This window comes from Lutra lutra, chromosome 4 (assembly GCF_902655055.1).
Source record: "Lutra lutra chromosome 4, mLutLut1.2, whole genome shotgun sequence".
NCBI lineage: Eukaryota > Metazoa > Chordata > Mammalia > Carnivora > Mustelidae > Lutra > Lutra lutra.
The window spans coordinates 196,571,628-196,595,827 of record NC_062281.1 but is presented as its reverse complement, the minus strand read 5'-3'; the positions used below and the strand labels follow the sequence as shown (position 1 = coordinate 196,595,827).

Below are 24,200 nucleotides of genomic sequence, written 5' to 3'. Positions count from 1 at the left end.
ATAAAGGTCACTGCTGCCTCTGGGGCCGCGGTGGGGGACACGCAACGGGAGGTGCGCCACGGGGAGATCGGTGCTTGACCGCTCTGGGAGGAAACGTCGATTAATTACCTTTTTACAGCCAACTCAATTAGACTCCCTAATCAGCCTTGGAGGACATGGAGACAAGGGCGGAGGGGGCGGGGGTAAGCAAGCCTTGCGGGGGTCGGGCCTCCACCGTCGAGCGGCCCCGTGGGCCCGGGAGAGCCAGGCGTAGGCGGGAATGTTTGCTTCATTTACATGAATCAGAGAAATAAAATGTCATCGGCCCTCAGGGGCCGAGAGCCACCTCGCGTGGAGGTGACCAGACACACCCCACTAGTTTTCAGGGCAGGGCAGGTCCCTTAGCCGAGGAGCGGGCTACGCCCACAGGCAGAGCCGTCGGCCTGGAGAGGACTTGTGGGTCCCGGTCTCCATGACCCAGAGGGAGAGCAGGAAGCGTGAGTATCAGGCAGGGCCGGGTGGACACCCTCAGGCCCCTTCTCGGATGGCCTGTGTCACCAGACAAGGGCTCCCTCTGGGCTGGGTGCCCCCTGCCCACCCCACCCTTCCATTTGTCCAGGGGGGCCCCAGATGTTGTCTTGGACGTGACCACGGGGCAGCCCCCACCAGGAGCCCCCACCCCCACCTCTGCCCCATGCGTCCGCACAGGCTGCACCCGAGGCTGAGGGGGGGACCGGCCACACACAGACGGGCCCCATGTGGGCGCCTAGGGCTGCACCCGACTGCAGGCCCGGGGCAAGGCTGGGTTCGTGGATTTATCTGGAGGCTTTCAAACTCCACGGTTTCCCAAGGAGCCTGTGTGAGAACTAAGCCAGCGGGGAGCTCGCGGCTGGGCCTGGCTGGGGTGGGGCGGGCGCGCCGGCGTGCAGAACCCCCAGCCCCGTGGCCCTCGGGCTGCACTCGGCAGGGCCCACGCACCGTTCCTGAGGAGGAACCTGATGCCTGCCTTCCCCTTCCTTCACTGAACCTGGAAAACGGACTCGACACAAAGCCATGTTCCCGTTGGCCCAAGTCCTTTCTGGACGCTCAGAAAACAAAGCCTCGAACCAGTGCTCTCGTCCTGTCCCGTCAGCCACCGTGCATGGGACCTTCCGGACCGGGCTGTGCACCTGGTGCCCCGCCAAGGGGCTAAAACGTCCCCTTTCCCCCAGTGCTACCCCCAGGCCACGCCGCTGTTTGCAGACGCCCTCCTGGAGCCCGCGGAACTGCAAGCGGCAGTGAAAGTGGGGGAGATGGTGGGAAGCCCTTGGGAGAGCGGCACGGATGTGGGGGTCCTTCCTGTCCCTGACAGTCCCCCACTCCTCGCCTCCAGAAGGCTCCTCCAGCCAGGCCATTTGTACCAAGGGGCCAGATGGAGGCCGGGCCGCCCCCGAGGCGACCACGGCTGCTTCTTGTCCTGAGCTGGCTGCTCAGCTGGAAAGCCGCAGCCCGTCTGGGTGGGGAGTGGGGGTCCCTAGAAGCGGCCCAGGAACGCGGGACCCGACGTGGAGGCGGACCTCCCAATGCTGTGGCAGGTGACTGCTGGGAGGCTGCCACCGTGGCTCTGCTGGCAGGTGGTGGGCTGGGCGCCTTCTCACCAGTGGCCGCTGCAGCCCTTCTGCCCCTGGACACCGCCCGTCCCGGGAGGACCGGCCAGGGGCTGCTCCGAGCGCGGCAGTCCCTCGGGCTCTCAGGATGGGCCTGGGCAGAAGCCACGAAGGGGCCTGGGGAGTGGCCGCATCCCGATGTGAGGGCCACCTGTGGCGGTGGGAGCGGCCAGGTGCGGGGCCCTCCACTGGGGACCGTCCAGAACTCAGAGGCCTCCCAAGAGGGATGGAGTTGGCAGCGGGCTGAGGCTGGGCCTGCATTCTCCTGGGCAAGGACGAGGGGCATCTGTTGTGTCTCTAGGAGCGAGCGGGTGAGGGAGAGCGCCCGGGGCCAGTGGCCTTCGCAGGAGCAGGAAGCTGGATCTCAGATCCCCAGAAAAACCTTGTGGGGCCTGCAGCCGGCCAGCCCCATGTGTGGTGAGGGGCCGGGCCCTGAGGAGCTGGCCGTGACCAGGGGTGTAAGCACACGTTCTCAGTACACGGGAGACGCGCAGACAGACACACATCTATCGGTCCCCTCATGCTGGTACAGCCTGGCTGGTAGACCCTCAGCCGTGGGCGGCCTCCCCTCCCACGTGCGCACATGCCCGGCCCACATCCTCTCCGTTCCAGGGCAGGTCCTCAGCCGCACCCAGACCTGCTCCTCTAGCCGGGCTTGGGCCTCTCCCTGCCAGCCCAGGCCCTGACTGCGCCGGTCACGCGTGCCTGGGCCACACTGACCACGGCCAGGATGGCAGCAACTCCAAGCCGACCCTTCCCTGGAACCTCCCCCAGGGAATCCTGGATAGGTCAGGGTGCAGGGTCCCCCCTGGCCTCTTGCCCTCCTCAAGTCTCCTGCCCAAAGTGGTCCCTGAATCCCAGGGGCCACACCCTGCCCCAGGAGAGCCCCAGGCCCCTATTGGGTCAGTGCAGGGGCCTGACCCAAGCGCTGTGCCCTCTCATAGTGGACAGACAGCTGCAGGCAGCTCTGGGCTTGAGGAGAAGGCCACAGGCTCCACGACGTGGGGTGAGGGCAAGCATGGCTCTGACCACGGGAGACCAGGAGCCCCTGTTAGCTGCTCCCAGGAGGGAGAAGGGTGCACAGGGCAGCCGGCTGGGTGGGCTGTGTCCCCACCCCACTTGGTGGCTTAACGATCAGAGGCTAAACTTGAGGCAGATCAGGACACAAACACGGTCTCCATCGCCGCCCGGCCTGGTGGCTCTAGGTGGTCTGGGGCCTGTCCAGCCGGCGGCCTAAATCCCCCAGGCCGTGGGGGAGGGGGCCCCCCGACCCCCCACCCCAAGCAACGTTTCCTCACCGCGGTGTGAGCCCCCTGGAATAGGCCTCTGGGGCCACAGCCAGGGAGAGAGAGATCTGAGCCGGCTCCCGGGGCAACCATCCCCCCTAGGCACGCCCACAGGGCGCCGCACTGGCAAAGCCTGATGGAAGTCCAGGCCTGTCTGCCCCCCTCCTTTCTCTCCAGGGTCCCCCCAGAGACCCACTGCCTGGGGTCCTGTGGGTGCTCCTGGCCCCATGCCAGGGGCTGCAGAAGGAGGGGAACCAGGGAGCCTGGGTGGCGGGGCGGGGAGGGGAGCTGTGGTCTCAGGCCCCGGGGCCGCCCAGCCCTCGGGGGCGTTGCTTCAGGCAGAAACGCCCCTGACGTTGACGATGGTCCCATTGGTCTTCCCTGCACTGGCCTCGGAGGCACCGGGTTACCTGTTCCTGCTTGTCCTGGAGGGTCCGTCCGCGCGGTGGGATTCCTCGACAAGAAACCTACAGCACAAATTTCCCTTTTAAAAATACGGATCTTTCGTGCCAGCTACTCTGCCATAATTAACCACGGACGATTAATATTAAAATGTGTTGCCACCTCGAGAGGCGGTGAGATTTCCAGAAGTTCTCCGCTACACTTTCTGTCCCTTTTATCGGTGAGATTGGATCAGCGGCAAAGGGCACCTTGATTTTCAAAATCATCTTACAATGACGGGTGATTCTCCGTAGATCCCGTCTGACGACTACTCGGAACCGTCTGTTCAACAAATGGAAAAGACGGGGCCGCTCAGGTCAGTTGGACACATTCCCTGCAAGGGTTTTAGGCATTTAAAAAAGAGAGAGAGAGAGAGAGGGAGAGAAGCAGTCTGAGGTTCTCTCCCTGCTACAGCTTTATTAGGTTCCCAAATCCAATTTATGGCGGATTGTCTGGGCCCCTGGGCTCCGCCGCCTGACAATGTCCCGCTGCAATTATCAGCACCTGCATTAGGACTCATGGGCCTAAATTGCCGGGTGAGGGGGGCGAGCAGACACCCCACTGACGGCAATTAACATAAAGGGGCTACGTTTAAAGCTGTGGGTGGGAATTACAAAAGGTTAAGTGTCTAAATATAAAAATCTTTTTGAATATAACATCAGTGTGCTTTGTTACTGAAATGTGGGCGCTGTAATTTCACCAAAATAGGGTTTGGAAAACCTGGCGACGATCCACGCCCATGAAATCGCCCGTTCTTCTCAACGGAAGGCAACTCGTCTGTTCGAAAGCTAGAACAATTCAGCGACTGAAATATTTCATATCAACAAAATAATCAAATACTGACTTTCACGACCGTGTATGACTGGCACGAGGCCTCTGGAGAGAGCGTTTTCTCTCTTCATTTTACTTATTTGCGTAATTGGAAACCAAGGTTTTAGAGTGTCTACTTTCTTAATTGTGGGTTGGGTGGGTGAGAAAAGGGCCGAGAAGCAGGTCCCTGTGGGGCGCGGGGTGTGGGCGACGGCCGCGCACTGGCAGGTGCCAGTGTCTAGCTCCACGGTCTCAGCGACCACAGAGGCCAGGCAAACGTGGCTGGGGAAATCTGGGGCTGGGGCAGGGCAGGCGGGGTCCCCCTGTGCCTCTCTGCTGGCCGGGGACTGTGCTCCATGTCCCCCGCCCCCCCACCGGTGTTGGCACACGAGCTCAAGAACGTGTAGAGACACAGACACGTGCTCGTGTTAGACGCTGCCCCCCTCCGCTTCGGTTCCACGGTAGTTCCCTCCCTGTAGGGCGGCTCCAGCCCCTTCCCTCCCTCCTCTCCTGGGCACCCACCCTCCTGGCCGCTGAGAATGGAAACCCTGAAGTCCTCGAAAATTTGAGCGTTGAGCTGGTGCACCTTTCCAGTTTGGCTGGCGGAGCACAGAGGGCGGGGCCGGGTCGGGAGGCTTGGGGGACCTCCCAGCCCGCACCCAGCATCACCCTCAGGGGCAAAGGCTGCAGGGGAGGCCCGCCAGGGGTCCTGTGATGCCGGGCCCTGCGTGAAGGCTGCTTGGGGGGCAGACCTGGTGGCCGGCACCCCCACCCCAGCCTTGCCTTTGCCCACCCCTTTGGTTAGGGAAGGGGACCCCTGTCCAGCGTTAGGGGGCTGCCCGCACTATTTCTCGACTGTGAGCAAACCCTGAGGCAGAGAAGCAGGGCAGGGTATGGGCTGTCGGCACTGGCCAGCCCGCCACGGGGCCGTGGCTCCCCGTGCTCTTAGCCACTCCTGGGGCTGGGGGACCCCGTCTCCCACACCTCCCGCTGGTCTAACAGGCTGAACTCCTTCACTTCCAGGCCTGGTTTTACCAAAACCACTGATCACTGCCTTACAGCCTGGTTGTGGGACAGGGCACGAGCTTGAGGGGCACGGCGGGCTTCTTACAAACAGATGAAGGGGGCGTCACTCGCCTCGTCCATCCCTGGAGGTGGCGGGAGGTCCAGGGCCTTGCTCTCAGACGTAAGCCAATGGCAGGTCTGCTCCTGTGGCTTCCAGACCCTCAGGCAAAGATGGCTGGTTGACACAAAATATCTCCCCCACCCCGGCTCCGGCTAACAATCTGGTCTTGGCTGGCAAACTGCATCTCTTGTCTCCTTGTGGCCTGGTGTGGTCACGTAACCAAGTTTTGGCCAATGAGGGATAAGTGATGGTGGGTGTCTTCGAAGGGGCATTTATTAGAAGGGCAGGCCTGTGCTCCTTCTGCTTCTAGTTCCCGGGGTCTGGAATAGGGGTGTGATGGCTGGTGCCTGTGCAGCCCCCTGGGACCACGAGGTGCAGGAAGGACGACAGAGAAGAAGAGGGAATGGGAACAGGGATCCCTGGTGATCCCGGGGGCCTTCGCCCCGCCATGGAACTTCCACGTGAGAAGTGAATACTGGTGGACTTGAATCCCCCACCGTTGTCAGAAGCGGGCGCTCACGTGAGCCCGGAGTGTGGACCTGGAAGGAGGGCTGCTCCTGGCCAGCCAAGAGCATGGCCGCCGCCATGGGATGAGGTTTCAGCGAGAGCCGGGCGCATGTCTGCCTGTGCGGTGGCGTGCGTTCCGTCGTGGGAGGGCGTCCAATGCCGCCTGTGACCCGGGGCTGAGAGAGAAACCCTGGGCTTGGAGTCTGTGTGCTGGGAGAACATTTCTGCTCGGGGGCCACAGAAAGTAGCTTCGAGAGGGACGGTCACCTGGGAGATGTTCTGGCCCTGGTCTGTTTTAGGCATTGTGTCGACTGATCTCTCTGCCTGAAACCCTCCCGGCTGTGGTCTCTGCCCTGCACTTGGGAGGCCCGTCACGTGTCCTGGCTGGAGGCTGGGTGTCGCCAGTGGCTGCTCCCCGAGACTTCCAAATGTGTGTGGCCAGCACCCATGGCAGCCTCAGCAGGTGCCCTGCTCCGCAGCCCGAGGCTGGCGCACTGTCACCTAGGTAGCAGACGCAGTAACCCTTGGCTGGAACCCCTTTGCTCGGTGCAGGCCTGAGTGGGGCTTGGGGGTCCTCGGTCAAGGTCTGGCGGAAGGAAGGGAGGCGGGATCCGGGAGCCACGCAAGAAAGCTCTGTGCCAGGCCAGGGGTAAGGGGGAGTGGTGCAGTTCACGGCTTGCCTTGGCGAATACAGACCTTCACTCATGCGAAGGAAAGGGCCCCGACATATGTTCCCCATACGTGTGGGGCTGCCACGGACTGTCGCGTTTTTGCTGTCTCTCCAGATAACGGTCAGGAGAACTTGCTACTACCCCGTGTAGCGACAGAATAAGCCACTTCATTAAAAAAAAAAGAAAAGCCTCGCCTACTTCCCACCCAAGCAGCTCTGCGTCCCCTGAGGTCTCTTCTGGGTGTCCCGCCGGCACGAGGGCCTCACGCCCTGCTGAGCTAGTGCCTCCCAGACCCCACACAGCACGAGCCCTCGCCCTTAGTCACACCGTTATCACCTGGGCTTTTCTCTTATTTACACTGATCCCCACCACCTACCCGTGCAGAGCTGACCTATGCAATGGCTTCATCGCCGTTCGCAGAAGGCACCAGAGGACAGCCGGCCGGCCTGTGTGTCCATGACCCAGAGCAGACCTGAGCTCGCTGCCAACACGTCCGGAGGGCCTGGGCACCAGTGGGGCGAGGGGAGCTCTGGGGCAGCTATGGGGACAAGCACGGTCAGTGCGAGTGTCCTCCAGAGCTTTTGGGGACGGACTGGTCCCCAGAAGAGACACAGCGGCACGGGGGACCCTTCCTGACCCGTGGGCAGGTGTGCACGTCGCCGGCATGCCACCCTATGAGGGGACAGGAGGGGCCGCCATGGGACTGGCAATCTTGTGGGCAGAGGCCCCTGGTCACTTTATAGAAGAGGAGGCCTGTACAGAGAAGCTTGGCCAGAAAAGGCAGAGAAGCATCAGCCCCACGTCTGGCATCAGCCCCAGACGCACCAGCCGAGGACCCGGGACCTGGCGTTCGGCCGCAGACCTGCCAGCAGGCCACTGGGATGCCTGCAGAGCTCAAACCCGAGTGGCTCTCCCAAAACCAAAGACTTGCTCCCCCTGGTCTCCCCAAGGACCATCTTCTGCGGCGCCCCACCCCCATCCTAGCCAAGCTGGAAACATCTCTGAACGTGCTGGCAGCCCAACACCAGCCCCCCGAGCATGGGGTGAGGCCCGTTCCCCGAGCAGCAAGCACCCCAAACCCTTATAGAGGGCTGGGCCCGGGGCCGCCTGCACCAAACGTCAAGGAGCAGACACAGACCCCCCTTTCTGGGCCTGGTTTCCACGGAGACCTCATGAGAGGCTCCGAAATCCCTCCCAGTGGAAGGCAAGGGGCCCAGCGAGTGTTTTTATGCGGAAATGTGAGAACTCTTCAGCCCCACAGTGTAAAACTGCCTCTGTAAACTGCACTGGAAGCAGTCCCCCAAGGCTCCCCCCAACCCCTGTGGCATGGGGCTCCCCCCAGCGAGAGCCCAGGCCTGGGTCTAGCCATGGGCCCTGTGCCAGCACTCCAGGTCCGCCCGTCCTGCTCTGTGACTCAGGAGTACTCGCACGCGGTGTCCAGGGCTGGGGTCCTAACTCCGGGGATGGGCCCCTCTTCAAAGGGCCCAGGAGCGCGTGAAGGCCCCCACAGCCAACGTGCACGTGAATTTGTCCGATGGGGACCCCGGAGCTCCGTATACTGAGCTTGCTGTGGTCCCCAAGGATCTGGTGCAGCTGCTCCTGAGGCGAGGGTGGGCACAGGGGACCAGGTGGGACCCCACGGCCATGCTCGGCTGGGACGCCATGGGTGACGCAAATGCCCACCCCCCAGCAAGAGGAAGGCCATGGGACTGCAGGCATCAGGCCGTGTGGGAGGCCCACGGGCCCGGGCACAGTGAACGGCAGACGTGAAACTTGGATTCACATCCTGAGCTCCGGCACTTGCTCTCCGGGAGTCGTTCAGAATAATCCACGGAAAAGCCAGGCCAGGCCCTCCATGGCTGCAGGTTTCCAGGCACCAGGAGCCAAGTGCATGCGGAGATGCTGTGCACTCTGAGCAGGCGCGGAAGCAGCCAGAAAACCGGGCGAACCCGCAGGACCGTTTGGGCTGCAGATGGTGGCTGACCTTGGTGGGGGGGCGGTGGGGGCACAAGGGCCGTTCCTACACTCGGGTGTCCTGTCCAGGCTGACCATAGCCTCCTGGGGACAGTGGCCTTGGTGGGTTTGCCTCCGGGCCCAGCCCTCAGTCTGACAGATGCAGAAACAGCCCTGAGCCCACCAGCCTAGGGTCTGCACTCTCCCACCAGGCTCCTGGTGCGAATGAAACTGCCTCATTTTATACTGATGGCGATGACCAGATGTGCCTGTGGAGACTGCAGGACGGCCCCTGAGGTGGCCCCTGGGACTGCTTGTTCCCAATGCTACCGTGGCACTGGGATTGCGCCCGAGGGGCCTGGATGCCCAGGACAGGGAGCTCCCAGCCTGCCCTTCAGCCCACAGCGATGGGGGCTGGCCCTGCAGAGGGACGCCTGCTCAGGCCCGGCCCCATCTTCCTGGCATGGTCTGTCTCCTCCAGGGTCACCATGCCTGGCTTCTCAAGGCTTTAATTTCCTCCTGCCCAGGTTCCAGCGCACCCGCTGTCACTCCACACGCCCCTAAGCGCTCATGCCAACTACTGCCAACCAGCTGGTTAACGGCACTCACCCGCAGGGCCACTAGGGATGGCCCTCTGGCCGTGAGATGTGTCTGATGCCAGTGCCAGCTTCAGGTCTCTGGTGGGGAGCTGCGGGTCTCTGGTACTTTCCAGCGCAGCTCTGGGCTCTTGGCCCCCAGACTTGGGACTCCACAGAGGATAGGCCATGCAGTCAAACCCGCTGTGGAGGGAATGGGTGGGACTGGGCTTTGCTGGATGCTAAGCTGAGGGTGCCACCTGGCTGAGGGGGACACGATGGCCTGGGGGCCCTTCTGGGGAGGAGGAGGGGCGGAGGCAACCACTCTGAGACTAAGATGGTGGGAAGGAAGGGTGGGGAGAGTCTTCTTCTGGGACCACGTGATACCTCGCTGCAGTCCCAGCCCTTGCTGCCAGTCCCCTGCCTGGCCCCCACTGCTTCCTGTTCCCTAGACCGAGCATAGCATGTCCGCGGGTCACCGCTGTGTGCCCAGTGCCCTTGGGGTCCTGGCCAGTGTGGGAGCGATGTGGAGACGGGCCTGGGTGGAGCAGGTCTGGGCCACTCCTCGTCCCCCACGCCACCTGGGTGACGTCCAGGGTCGTCCATACTCACAATGGGGTCTGGATGGGTGTCCCTTGGTCGTCCTTGTCCACGTTGAAGAAGCTGACCTCTGAGTAGGCCGGGAGCTGCACATACCGGACGCCGGCTGAGATCTTCAAAACCCGGCCGTCCTCGCCTTGGGAGGGAGAGAAGCAGGCTGTGCCAAGGAAGGGACAGAACAGCCACAAGAACCCAGGTCTCTCCCTCCCTGTCCTGGCCTGGACGCCTAGTGATGGGCGCGCAGCAGCGACGCTGGCCCAGGCCGCAGCAAGTTCAACTCAAGCTCCCTGCCTCCCTGCCCCAACTTCTCCTGCCCTTGCTGGGGGCCTGAGCCTCCAGGCACCTCGCTGTGCTTCTGGGGGGCCTCTTCTTGTTGGTTGTCCTCGGGGCTATGGGGGTGGCCCTGGCTGGGAGCAGACACACCTGGAGCCTGTCTCCACCACGGTCCTGCCTTCGGGGAGACATTGTGCTTGTTACTTCCCACCTGTGCCCCCTTGTCTGCGCGCCCGACGCACCCAGCATAGGGCCTGGCCGTGTGGGCTCTGGGGCCGGTGCAGAAGGACAGCCGACGGCACCCACCGAGCGGGGTCAGTGCAGGCCCGCCGTCCAGCCCCTGTGGAAGAGGAGGTATGGCAGGGCTGACAGTGCGAGCACTCCGGCTTGGAAGGAGAGTAGAGAGCCACAGCGGCCCCGGGATTTGATCGACTTCCACTTCTGGTCACCACAGAGTACCCGGAACCAATTCATGCCCCACTCGAAGCACCCAAAAAAGGCAGAGAAAATATAACGATGGTGCGATGGCTTTTCAAGATCCTGGATCTCAGGCAAGGACAGCGGCCCCTGAGAGATGCGGAACAAATGGTGTGGACTCCCCGACTGTCCAGGCCACTGCCTTGAGAGAAGGGGGACCGGGTGCAGGGAGAGGGACTGAGAGAGCCCAGGAAACTCCTCAGTGAGCAAACAGGGCTGGGAGGCCAGGAGGAGAAGCACACAGCAGGGGTCCTGGAGTCCTGGAGGCAGAGGAACAGAGAGGTGAGGGACCTCTGGGGACACGGTGGAGCACATATCTGTGCACGAGTGCGAGGAAATGCCCAAGGCCAGGCTAAGAGCCACAGGGGAGGGCGGGAGGGACCTGGGCTTGCATGGCACTGGGAGTGGCGCTCACTCCTGCTGGCCACACTGGAAGAATGGATGCCACAGCACACGAGACAGGGCTCTCAGAAGGTCTGGCTTCAACAGTGGGGATCCTGGGTCTCAGACGGAGCTCTCCTCCACACCTCACACGTCATAAAGGCAAAACCTGAAAGGATCAGACTGTCTCCAAATAAGCCAACTGTGCTCCAGAACAAAGTCCAACAAGAGTTATGGGAACACAGAAATACCCAGCCACCAAATGGTAAAATCCTCCGTGTCTGGCACCAATCAAAGATTACTAGGCAAAGAACGCAGCAAAGTACGTTCCGTAGTGAGGAGGGACTGCAGGCAACTGAAATCGGCTCAGAACGCACCCAGATGTGAGGACCGGTAGGAAGGACCCTTCTCCGAAGTTTTTATTGGACCCGTACTCCATGTGCTCAAGATGTAAGTAGAGACAGAGAAGATATAAAAATAAAGTTGAACTTCTGCAGACAAAAACTATGAGATAAAAAAGTACACGGTATGTGATCAATGACAGATGAGATATTGTAGAAAAAAAATTCACGAACTTGAAAACATAGCTATAGAAACCACCAACATGAAACACCAAGAGAAAAAAGGAAAAAAGAGGAAGAAAAACAAAGGTAAAGTGAAAGGAGGGAGGAAGGGGGAAGGGGAAAAAGAATTCATGGACAGTGAGGCAAGTTCAAGCACCCTAATACGTGGGTAATGAGGCCCCTGAAAGAGAGGAGGAAGAACTGTGATAGAAAAACTATTTGAGGAAATAAAGGCTGAAAAATCCCTCCATTTTTTAAAGATTTACTTATTTATTGGGGTGCCCCGGTGGCTCAGTGGGTTAAGCCTCTGCCTTCAGCTCAGGTCATGGTCTCAGGGTCCGGGGATCAAGCCCCGAGTTGGGCTCCCTGCTCAGTGGGGAGTCTGCCCCCGCACCATCTGCCTCTCTGCCTACTTGTGCTCTCTGTCAGATAAATAAATAAAATCTTAAAAAAAAATAAAATAAAAGATAGATGTGATTAGACTGGATGAAAAACTAAGACCCAACAATATGTTGCCTATAAAAAGCATACTTTATTATTTTTAAATTTTTATTTTTAAAAATTTTATTTATTATTTGACAGAGAGAGATGTAGCAAGAGAGGGAACACAAGCAGGGGGAGTGGGAGAGGGAGAAGCAGCCTCCTCACCAAGCAGGAAGCCCGATGCAGGGCTCGATCCCAGGACCCTGGGATCATGACCTGAGCTGAAGGGAGAGGCTTAACGACTGAACCACCCAGGTGCCCCAAAAAGCACACTTTATTTATTTATTTTTAAGATTTCATCCATTTATTTGACAGAGAGAGATCACAAGTAGGCAGAGAGGCAGGCAGAGAGAGGGGAGGAAGCAGGCTCCCCGCAGAGCAGAGAGCCCGACGCGGGGCTCGATCCCAGGACCCTGAGATCATGACCTGAGCCAAAGGCAGCGGCTCAACCCGCTGAGCCACCCAGGTGCCCCTATTTATTTATTTTTAAAGATTTTATTTATTTATTTGACAGAGATCACAAGCAGGCAGAGAGGCAGAGAGAGAGGAGGAAGCAGGCTCCCCGCTGAGCAGAGAGCCCGATGCGGGGCTCGATCCCAGGACCCTGAGATCATGACCTGAGCCGAAGGCAGCGGCTTAACCCGCTAAGCCACCCAGGCGCCCCCAAAAGCACACTTTAAATACAGACTTACATAGGTGGAGAGTAAAAGTATTGATAAAGATACACAATGCTGATACTAGTTAGGAGAAAGCTGGAGTGGACTATATTATTATTACAGGAAGTAGTTGTCCTAGCAATGACTATACCAAAGATGAAAAAGGAAATATTGCAATGATAAGGGGTCATCTAATTAAATGACATAAAAATCCTAAATGTTACACATCTAATGATAGGCCTTCAAAATACATGGTGCAAAAAATGATAGAAATGAAATCAGAAATAAGCAAATCCACAATTACAATTAGAGATGTCAAGATCCCACTGTCAGCAACTGATAGAACAAGCAGACAAAAAATCAGCAGCACACGTGACCTTGAAGAATAGTATCAATAAAATCCACCTGATATATATAGGATGTTCTACCCAATGAAAGCAAAAATCATATACTTCTTAAAGTGCACACACAGCATTTACCAAAATAGAACAAATTCTATGAAAAAAGTCTCCAAATTTGGAAACAAAACAACATATCTCTAAATAACTCATGGGTCAAAAAGGAAATCAAAAGGGAAATCAGAAAGCATTTTGAATTGAATGAAAATGAATGCAAAACCTATCAAAAATTTCAGGATGCAGCTAAAGCTGTTCTAAGAGGGAAATTTATAGCAATAAACTCTTGTGTTAGTCAAGAAAGGTCTGAAGTCAATTACCTTGGTTTCCATCTTAAAAACTAAAAGAAAAGAAAAAAAGAGCAAATTAAATCCAAAATAAGAAGCAAGGAAATAACATCATAATAGGAATTAATGAAATAGAAAACAGAAAATAATAGAGAAATCAATGAAACCAAAAGTTGATTGTTTACCAATGAAACTGGTAACCTGTGGTCAGATGAGTCAGGCAAAACAGAAAGAAGAAATCAATGATCCTTAGTAGGAACAAAAGAGGTGGTATCAGTGCATTAAAAGGACATGAAGGAATATTATGAAGAAGCTTATGACAATAAATCAAACAACTCAGATGAAATGAACAAATATTCCTTCAAAGACACAAACATCAAAGTTCACTCAAGAAGAAGTAGATAACCCAAATAACATTATAGCTACTTAAAGAAATTGAATTAGTAGTTAAAAGTCTTCTCACATGGGGCGCCTGGGTGGATCAGTGAGTTAAGCCTCTGCCTTCGGCTCAGGTCACGATCTCAGGGTCCTGGGATCGAGCCCCACATTGGGCTCTCTGCTCAGCGGGGAGCCTGTCCCCCCCCCCCGCCTCTCTGCCTACTTGTGATCTCTGTCAAATAAATAAATAAAATCTTTAAAAAAAAAAGTCTTCCCACAAAGAAACGACAGGCTTCAATGATCTTCATATTGAAATCTGCCAAACATTTAAGAAAGAAATAATATGAATTCAATGCAGACTCTTCCAGAAAATTGAAACATGAAGTCAACATTACCCTGATAGCAAAACCAGACTAAGATATTAAAAAAAATTGGGGGCACACGGCTGACTCAGTCGGTAGAGCATGTGATTCTTAATCTTGGGTTATAAGTTTGAGCTCCACATTGGGTGCAGAGATTACTTAGAAATAAAATCTTAAAAAAGAAAAAAAAAAAAAAAGAAAAATTCAAGACCAATATCCCTCATGAAAAAATATGTAAAAACTTTAAAGAAAATTTTAGCAAATGGAATGCCCAGATAATTCAATGGGGGGGAATAACAGTCTTTCAACAAATGACACTGGTACAACTGACATTGACATGCAAAAGAATGTAGCTGGACCCCTGCCTCACACCACACATAAAGATTAACTCTAAATGGATTATAGTTCTGAATGTAAGAGCTAAAAATATAAAATTCTTAGAAGAAAATACAGGAGTAAATTTTCATGACTCTGAGTTAGGGAGTCTTCTTAGGTATGAAACCAACAGCATAAGCAAGAAAAGAAAAAAGTAAAGGAATTGCACTTTACCAAAATTCAAACCTTCTGTGTTCAAAGGACACCACTAAGAAAGTGCAAGACAATCCACAAAATGGCAAAAAATATTTGCAAATCAGATATTTGATAAGGGGACTTATATCCAGAATACATAAAGAGCTCTTAATAACTCACAATCAAAAGACACTTACCCATTTTTTAAAATGTTAATTTTATTTCTTTAAAGATTTTATTTCTTTATTTGACACACAGAGAGAGAACAAGCAGGGACAGAGGGAGAGGGAACAGCAGGCTCCCTGCTGAGCAGGGAATCTGATGTGGAACTCAATTCCAGGACTCTGGGATCATGACCTGAGGTGAAGACAGACGCTTAACTGACTGAGCCACCCAAGTTACCCATTTTTTAAAAATGGGCAAATATCTGAATAGATATTTCTCCAAAGAAGACATAGAAATGGCCAATAACTATCTGAAAAGATGCTCAACATCATGACTTGTTAGAGGAGCGTATCAGAAATGCAAGACACCACTTCGTCCCCAGTAGGATGGCGAGGACTACAAAGACTGATGGCAACAAATGCCGGCAAGGAGGTTGAGCCATTGGAGACCTTGGTCACTGCCAGTGGGAATAGAAAATATTGCAGACAAAAGAAAGAAAACTCATCCAGACTGGAAAGGAAGAAGCAAAATTGGATGTTTTTGCAGATGATATGATTCTCCATATAGCAAAATCCCAAGAAATCCTCAGGAAAAGCAGCAGAGCTAGCAAATGAGTTCAGCAAGGTCACAGGACATAAGATGTTGTTTTAAAATCAATTGTAGCCTAGCAATTCCTGAAATAAAGGTAAGGAAACAATTCCATCCATAATAATATAAAAAGAACAAACATGACTCATTAATTACTAGACCAACTATAACTAAGTTATAAACAAAATACTGATAAATTATTTATCATTATTAATAACTTTAACAAAACAAGTGCAAGACTTGCACACTAAACATTACAAAACATTGGTGAGAGAAAGTACAGATATAAATAGATGGGGAGGTGTCCCATGTTCATGGATGGGAAGATGCAGTGCAGCTCATGGTGGCTCCTCCCGGCCAGAGTCAAAGCGATCCCTAACAAAAATCCCAGCAGGCTTTTTTTTTCCCCCCCTGCAGAAACTGACAAGCTGATCCTAAAAAAACTGTATAAAAGATGAAGCTCCCAGAATAGTCAAAACAATTTTAAAAAAGAAAGCAGAATCGAAGGAGTCTTTAATTTCCAAAATCAGAGTGAGGCTACAATAATGAAGATGGTGTGGTGTGGAGACAGACATATGGGTCAATGGAGCAAAATCCAGAGTCTGCACAAACCCTCACTCTGACAGTGAAGTTGTTCTCGACTGAGGTGCTGAGGCATTTTAATGGGGAGAGGACAGACTTTCCGGCACATGGTACTGGGATGGCTGGACAGCCACAAGAGAAAAGATGAACTGAGAACTTTATCTTATCCAGAAAAATTAACTGAAAATGGATTGCAGAAATGCAAGAGCAAAACTTCTAGCAGAAAACAGGAGAATATCTTTGTGTACTTGGGTCGGGCTAATCATTCCTACATACATTACCAAAATTATGATCTATAAAAGAAAAAATTGACAAATCTTCATCAAAATTAAAAACCTTTGCACTTCAGAAGGCAGCATTAAGAAAATTACAAGATGGGGTCACCTGGGTGGCTCAGTCGGTAAGGCGTCCGACTCTTGATTTTGGCTGAGGTCATGATCTTGGGGTTGTGGGATTGAGCTCCGACTCAGGCTCTGTGTTCAGCAAGAGTCTGCTTGAGATTTTCTCTCTCCCTCTCCCTCTGCTCCCTCCCCACACTCGCATGCTCTCACTCTCAAATTAATCAATATTTAAAAAATGCTTAAGGAAAACCACAAGATGAGCCGCAACCAGAAGAAATGATTTGCAAAGATGTAACTGATGAAGAACTAGTATCCAGAATACATAAAGAACTCCAATAACTGAAAAACAAGAAGAGCAAACAGCCTAATTTAAAAAGATGGACGACATAGTTAGATAAACATTTCCCTAGGGAAGACGCACACGGGGCCAGTAAACACACAAAAAGCTGCTCGGCCCCAACCGCTGGGAGGGAAGTGCGATTCAGAGCCTCAGCGGGCTGGCTGACAGTCCCGGGATGGCTGCGGATGGGCAGGGTGGGGGGAACCGAGCCCCATGCTGCTGGTGGGACTGTAAACTGGTGGCCACTCTGGGAAACAGTCTGGCAGTTTCTTGGAAAGTTACACATAAATCTGCCATATGACCCAGCAGCTCCACTCAGGGGTGCATGACCGAGACACAGAGAACACAGGCCGCACAGGAACTTGCCCCAAACCTTCCCAGCTGCCCAAAGTGCAGGGACCTGAATGTCCACCAACAGATGAGCCGGGAAACCAGGCACAGACGTGGTCCGTGAAGCGCCAGCACGTCCACGTGGGTCACCTCAGCCAAGGACACCAGTCACTGATGCGGGACCTGAGGCCACGGGTTGTGGGACTCATCCAAGTGCCCACAGAGGGCACACCTGTGGGAGCCGGGCTGTGGCGGGCAGCAGGGGTCTTTCTGAGGCGAAGGAAATGGTCTGAAGCAGAACTGGGGGCTGGTGGTACTCTACTCTGTAAATTTACTGAAAATCTAGGAGTCACTTAATACTTGAGAATTTCGAGCCATAAAAACGACACCAAGGGGCGCCTGGGTGGCTCAGTGGGTTAAGCCGCTGCCTTCGGCTCGGGTCATGATCCCAGGGTCCTGGGATCGAGCCCCACATCAGGCTCTCTGCTCACGGGGAGCCTGCTTCCTTCTCTCTCTCCGCCTGCCTCTCTGCCTACTTGTGATCTCTGTCAAATTAAAAAAAAAAAAAAATTAAAAAAATTAAAAAAAAAAAAAAAACACAAAAAAACGACACCAAAATAGGGTTGTTAAAATGAACTGATTGTGACTGTCCTTGCTCGGTGCTGCTCATCGTGGCGCCCTCGTCAAAGCTTGCTGACCCCAGGCAAACTAGCAGACACTAAGCGTCTCAGGCAGGCATGTACTGCCAGCGGTCCTGCCCAGCCACCGCACCGTGACCGCCGGGGCGCTGATGGACGCATTTGGGGTCCTCCGCCCTGCCGCCAGGCCAGGATGCCCCTCTCCGCACCGGGCAATCTGCTCATGGGCAGGAAGGGCTCTGGCAGGTCAGCTGCCCAACCTCTATGTCGCTGCTCAGCTGATACCATTCCCCAAAACGCAGCTGGACTGGAGATCTGTCCTCCCCGATGACCCATGGAGGACACAGGAACTCGCCCCTCGCCAGGCACAGGCCCCCGCAGACACCAGCAGCCCCGAGAAGCCACACATCGTCCTGTGAGCTGTGCAATGGCCATGGGCACACGCCCATGTCACACACATGCACACACACGGGACTCACACGCCCCCTCTGGCAAGGCTCCAGACATGAGGACAAAACAAGAGTCACCGCAGGTGTCCCCGTACCAGAAGCCACACAGGGCATCTCGTCCCTAACCCTAAGCACCTGACGTCTGCAGCCGTCACCCTGGAGACACTCACCCTCGGCCACTTCCCCACTGTCCTGCTGCAGCTGAACGCTCACGGTAAAGGAAGAGCCCTGAGCCACATCCATCACCTCCGGACCCAGAATCACGATCTTCTTGGCTTGTGCTGGGAGAGAGCAGAGCAGAGCGCGGCACAGCTGAATGGGGGGGCCCGCTGTCCGCGCGAGCCCAGGCCCCCACGTGGGCCCCCCACAGAACAGCCGCGCTTCCCAGGGCACCGCAAGGGGAGGGACGTGTGGTTATCAGATGCGTGGCTGGAAGTCCCCTGCCCGTGCCACCCCACACAGCGACCCGGGCCGTCACTGAGTGAAACTGTGACCCATCCTGAGGGTCAGCTGTGACTTTTAAGCAACTTACTGCAGAGCTGGTTACACTACAGAGGCCTCGAAAGCCCACCCAGCGCCGAAGGGCTGTGAGCGAGTGGCTCATGGGCATTCGGATTTGCACTTGGGAGGACACTCCCGCACACCTCTGCTTGGTTGGGACTCTGGCCCCGCCCTCCTTGCATCTGGTCAGTGGCTCCGTGTGTGCCAGGTGAGGCGCCCTGGACACCATCTGGGGAGCTGGCCGGGGCGCGGCCACCCACAGGCTGGACGTGCGGGGCGCCTCTGGGGTCGGAGCAGCTGGAGATGGCGTTCTCGGTGTCTGCTCCCCCTGCGTCCCCAGCCGGTAGCGGCACCAGGGTGAGGGTGGTTAAAGCTTAGGACAAGACTGAGTCTGACAGAGGACGTGCGGCCAGGAGGGAGCTCGCACAGGTGCCTCACGGAGACGGTGGGCCTGGACAGCCCTGCTCCGTTGAGGGGGGACAACCCGGCCCTCAGCAGGGGGAGGCCAGAGTCCGCCTCAGCTGGCCTAGGTGGACTCTGGTGGTTGCTGAGACTCTGCTGGGAAGATGCGAGGACACGTCCTATGCCCCCTTCCCAGAGGCTTTCACACCCAGGGGTTCCAGCACCCCTCACGTGGGGTGGGCTGAGATCTGGGTCTCTTCCCAGGGCACAGTTACAAAGGCACTCCCGGTGGACCCTGGGGAAGGCTGGCTTGGCCCCCAGACCCCCTGCACCCTGAGATCCTCACCTGAGCCGAAGGCAGACCAGTCACAAGTCCTTCTGAAACCCGACTGGAATGTGTCTTTCCTAAAGGGGCTGGGGTTTTAGATCCCACTTCACCCCTGACCCCAAATACCTCCAGATTCAGCATCCCTGTGCGAGCGCCTGTGGCCATCGGAGACAGAACTCAGCAGACCCCACCGTGACCCCACGAGAAGACAGGAGGAGGCAGGGGCGGGAGAGGCACCTACCCACCGGGTGGCCACTGATCCACATCCCGTGGTAGACGGCCCCGGAGCAGTGGGTCAGCTGGCCCAGGCCGCTGAAGACGTCGCCGTGCCACTGTCCCTGCGGAGAGAGCCGTGTGGACTCAGAGCCCATGGATGACACGAGACAGCACGGGGAGGCCCGGGGTCCCTGCAAGCACCATCCCGCCCCACAGACGAGGACTGAGGCTGCTGGAAAACCACCCCCGAGGGGCGGCAATCACGTGGTACCGCCCTGCCTCCAAGTCCCTCCGCAGTGGAATCGTGAGAAGCCGGGAAGTCTGGGGACAACGGCTCCTATGCGAATGCTCCGAACGGGGCACTGGGAGCACAAAGACCCTTTCAGTAGAGACTATACTGGTGCGGGCGAGGAGCCCCCACCAGCAACAAGCCCCCTGAGGGGCCCTCGGAGCCCGCGTGCAACCCCCCTGCCCCCCCGCCCAGCAGCCTCTCTGAACCGCAGGCACAGTGGCGTGAGGACAACGCGAGAGCCACAACTGTTTCCGTGGAAAACTTCAAGGTCCTGATGGTATTTCATCTAAGTGGGAATTACTCCTGTTAGAAGAAAAACCAGCCGGAAGCCGTGTGGGTCTATGCGCTCCTCTGAGGGAGCTAACGGGGCTCCCGTGTCCCTGCCCTGCTCTCCCGAGGCCCGGGCGCTGTCGGTGCCATGTGGAGGGCGCTGCCCGCAGGTGCCGTGGGAGGCAGCTCAGTGGAGGCTGGCGCCCGGCTCTCCCTTGGGAGGGACCACGAGGGGCCATGGGGCTGTGAGAATGGCCCTGAGAGCCGCAGCTCTGCAGAACTCGGACGCCCCGAGCCCGGGGGGCGACTTGGAGAACAGAGTCACCGAGCACCAGGGGTGTGGGGCCAGGTCACGCTGCGGGGTGGGGGCGGGACCTCCGTGGCCAGGCTCCAGCACATCTGGCCTCTGGGCCAGGGCACTGGACAGCTGGCAGGAGCGGCTGGGCTGCTTGCTGGGGTGCCAGGCTGCTCCCCACCTGTGGGGAGGCCCAGAGAGCCGAGTCAGCCCCATGACGGCTTGGGCACCCTGGTGGTTCTCCCAGGATGCTCAGGGCCACACGAGGCTGAGGTCACGTTCTCCAGGAAGTGGCTCACGTGTGCAGGTGATGGGCCGGACCTAAGTGGAGGTGAGGCCCCAGTGTCACGACTGGTGGGCCCCGCTCTGTTGTCCTGACTAGGGGCAGGGAGCCCGCTGGCAGCTGCGGGGGCCACTCTAGAGCCAGCGTGGGCGTTTGGCCCTGCGATCAGGGAGTCACTGCGCACGTGTGTCCACGCTTGAGGTGACGTACGCGCCCCTGCTCCCATGTGTGCACGTGTGTACATCTGTGTGCATGCGTGTGTGCACACGTGTGCATCTGCATATCCGTGTGCACACGTGTGCATCTGTGTGTCCATGTGCATGTGCGTGTGTGGTGGGGCGGCTCTCTCAATGGGATGGGCAAAGTGACCTGGGTGGGAGACAGCAGGGCGCGCTGGGCTGGGCTGCTGTCTGTGGTCAGTGTGGGGACAATCCTGGGAGGGCAGGGGGCCTGCACGCTAAGCCCCTGCCCCCGGGGACTCTGCTTGCTGGGAGCCGGCGGGTGAGGCTTGGATGTGAAGACGACGCTGGACGGTTTGTTTGCCAGGAAACCCTTTCCCTCACGATACCATCCTCGGACTTGAGAAGTCACCGGTTTCAACTCAGGCGACAGGACTCTCAGCCAAAAGAACGCAAACCCCACAGGAGCCAAGCCACGTCCACTGCCCCCAGCACCCACTGTGCGGTCTACTTAGAACCACGGGGCTCAGTCCCCAGGCCTGGCAGTAACAGCTGGTACAGTGGGATGCGGTCAGCCCCGACAGGGGCCCAGGCTGGGGGCGGCGGCCACGGGTGGGGGCTGTGCCTCCGGGAGAACAGAGCCTTCATGAGGGGCCCCTCACCTTTCCCCAGCCTCCCTCCGCCCTCCCAGTGGCCAGAGCTGGGGTCTCTGCCCGCTGCGTGCCCGGGGCAGGCCTGCCACCTGCCCTCGCCTCCTAGTCTTCGCTCCCGTCCCTGTGCAGGTGTGCTGGGGATGGGCGTGGGGCCCGTGGAGCCTGGCCACGTGCTCAGGGGCTCTCCCAGGTGGGAGGTTGGGATTCAAGATGCTGGAAACTGGCTGCAGAGTCCAGTGTGCACAGAGCACTGACCCCGCCCACGCCTGCAGCAGGGACGTCCACACCTCCCTCGCTTGGCTCCCCATCGTGGGCTCCAGATGCTCCCGCCAGATGGAGCCAAGCCTGTGGTGCTTCCTAGGGGACATCCCTTTCCCGCCCTCCTGGAGCCCGGCATCAGAGCTCCCATGGACGGACGGACGCTAGTCATAAACACTCTCTGGCTTCCTCAGGACTGCGTGAGGGCTCAGGACAGGCCGAGAGGCTCTCTAAGCCGTGAGATGGCTGCTGGCCCGTCATCCGCATCGTAGCTGTTGCTGCCGTGAGAACGGCCACCTCTTGTCTCCGCGCTCCCTCCTTCGGCCCAGTCCTCTCCCTGTTTCCTGGAGGAAGGCACAGCCTCGGGTTGGCCCGAGAGGGAGCAGACTGGCAGGTCCTCCACACCCAGAGATGTCCAGGACGGCCGGTGGGGCCATGTGTCCCACACCCACTCCAGGGGCGTGCGGGGCTTTACACTTACCTTCTATTGTTTTCCCGGGTCGTTCACAGGCTGCTGGGGCGTCTGGGGGGGCTGGGTGTCTGCAGCGCTAACACAGACTCCCCCAGGACAGGCGCGCTCCAGGGCGCAGCGTACCTTGCCCAGCAGCGCGGAATCTTAATTGATGTTATAAATCCTACCTTTGAAAACTCTGCCCTTTCTCAGCTGACTTGCACCCGATGCATGAACCAATACTTTAAAAAGCGTCATATGGAGGGGGTGGGGGGTTCCCCCGGAGGACAGTTGGGGGGCGCATCCCACCCGGGGCGGGGGCTCCCTCTGCTCTCTCCCTGCCCCTCTGCCCTGCTGAGGGCTTGTGCACCATAGGGTGATGCAGGAAGAGGGGGCACGGGGCTTTGTCCACACCACAGACACTGGCGGGACGGGACCCAGCATTAGGAAATGGTCTTGCGGGATGGCGGGGAGCCACGCCTGTCACCCTGCAGCTGCTGGGGGGCCCCTGGGACCCCAAGGGGGTGTTGCAGATGCCTCCACGGTGGGCCCACAGCTCCCAGGATAGTTGGGCCGCTGGGATGAGAGCCTCCTTGGGTGCTCTCCCAGGCACACGTGGTGGGAATAAACTGTGAGAAGAGCTTGATTCTCTTCTCATTTTAGGGAGCCTCTTCTGTTGATTCTATGTTCCTTTCCGAGGGAAGAGCTACTGTGCTTCTCCACCTGCCCCCCCACGCCCCCCGGTCCCCCCCAGCACACACTGAATGTCCAGCCTGGCACATGGGTCACGTCCTGCCTGTGGCGCCAGGGTTTGGCTGGCCACACCACGAGGGCCCGATGGCCCAGCTCCCCAATGTCTGCCTTGGGCGGTACTGGGACGGCCTCCCCCATCGTCGAACCTCAGAGCTGGAGCAGAGGACCACCGTCTGGGAGGTCACGACCTTGTAGACCAGCAAAGGGTGGTCTGGAGTTAGGTCACATAAACGGATGTCCCCAGGCCACCTGCCTGGGCCCTGGGACTGTCCAAGGGGCCTGCGTCTCCAGCTTGTGGGGCAGCCTGTGGGGTTGCCATGGGCACACAGGCCGGCATGTGGGGGCACAGGTGTGCCCCCTGTTCATCCGTGTCCCCAGCAAGAGTAGGGTCATGGCTGTTGTGTTGGATCTCCACGACCTTGCTCGTTAGTTCCTCGGATGTCAAGGTGTGTACTGTGGCTCTTGCTGCCTTTCTGTGTCTGTTTCTGATGCCTGCTGACGTGCGGACCGCACAGAGGACACAGCGTGGCGCTGGCCCCCACGACGGCTCTGGCAGTCCGGACCCCTCCCCTGTGTGTGAGCAGACCCAGATGCCCGACTGTCCTGTGTGCAGTGCACCCCTGCATTCAGGGCCCCACATTCCTGGGCTGTGAAGGGTGGCCTGGGGACATAACGGCCAGCGGCATTCCCAAAGACACACAGGTGAGCACAGCGGCGGCTGGGAGCTGGGGGCAGGGGAGGACGCACAGAAGGCCGGCCGCCCCGTGCGGCAAGCAGGTGTACCGACCAGCAGGCCTCCCTCTGGGAAAGCCAACCCGAAAACACAGCCAGCGTGCGTGGAGAGGCGCCCAGGGACGGCCGGAAGCTGGCAGCTGCTGGCAGGGACCCCCCTGCGGACACACGGTAGGGACCGCTCTGCTGCACAGTCACCGAGGTTCCCCGACAGCTTGGATCTGCTTCCATTCTGCGGGGGACGTGGCTCGCCTCCACGGAGCGGTACCAGCTCCTGGGCTCCACCAGGGATTTCCGAACGCTGTGCCTCTAGGAGCAGCTGCCCTGTGCCCGCGGGGGTCACTGTGCTACAGCCATGTCCCCCGGAGGAGCCAGTAAGCTTGCCGCTGCTGGGCACGCCCGCCCCCATGTCCCTTGGAGGTGGTCCAGCGGGTGCAAGCCTGGAGCCCGGGGGTGACCCGGGCAGAACCTTCAGTGGGTCACAGAGGCAGGAAACGTTCTCTCCAAGACGAGCCGGTTACAACCACCCGCCCCAATCCTGCCCGTGCGGCCCCCGTCACGGGAGAGGGAGAAGCAGTTCTGGCTTAGGGATACATTGTTTTTATGTCCTGACAGAAGACGCTAGAACATGATTTTCAGGAGTGGACTCTGCCTGGGACTAACTTCTTAAAGGCTCCTTACAATGGTCTGCATTGGGGGATCTGGTGATGAGGCAGCAGGAACCTTGGGGCAAAGGCGCACTTGCCACGGGAAGGCAGACTTAACCGTGTGCGGGCAGGGGGTGTCCCCGCTCCC

At 57.5% G+C, this 24,200-nt stretch overlaps 1 protein-coding gene across 5 annotated transcripts in view; it reads right to left on the bottom strand.

Annotated features, from left to right (window-relative positions):
• MORN1 (MORN repeat containing 1) overlaps positions 1-24,200 on the bottom strand; it is a 49,712-nt gene that overhangs the window by 15,754 nt on the left and 9,758 nt on the right. For 2 of the 5 annotated variants that reach the window (XM_047724324.1, XM_047724319.1), the window contains 5 exons: positions 19,265-19,361; positions 17,963-18,073; positions 9,607-9,730; positions 9,029-9,198; positions 3,322-3,378 (listed from right to left, as the gene is read on the bottom strand). In XM_047724324.1, coding sequence (XP_047580280.1) covers positions 3,322-3,378; positions 9,029-9,198; positions 9,607-9,730; positions 17,963-18,073; positions 19,265-19,361 — 559 coding nt within the window. Of the gene's footprint in view, positions 1-27; positions 2,066-3,321; positions 3,379-3,414; positions 3,635-9,028; positions 9,199-9,606; positions 9,731-17,962; positions 18,074-19,264; positions 19,362-24,200 lie in introns of those variants that run through there. The other 3 variants (XM_047724321.1, XM_047724323.1, XM_047724320.1) reach the window with 3 other exon arrangements.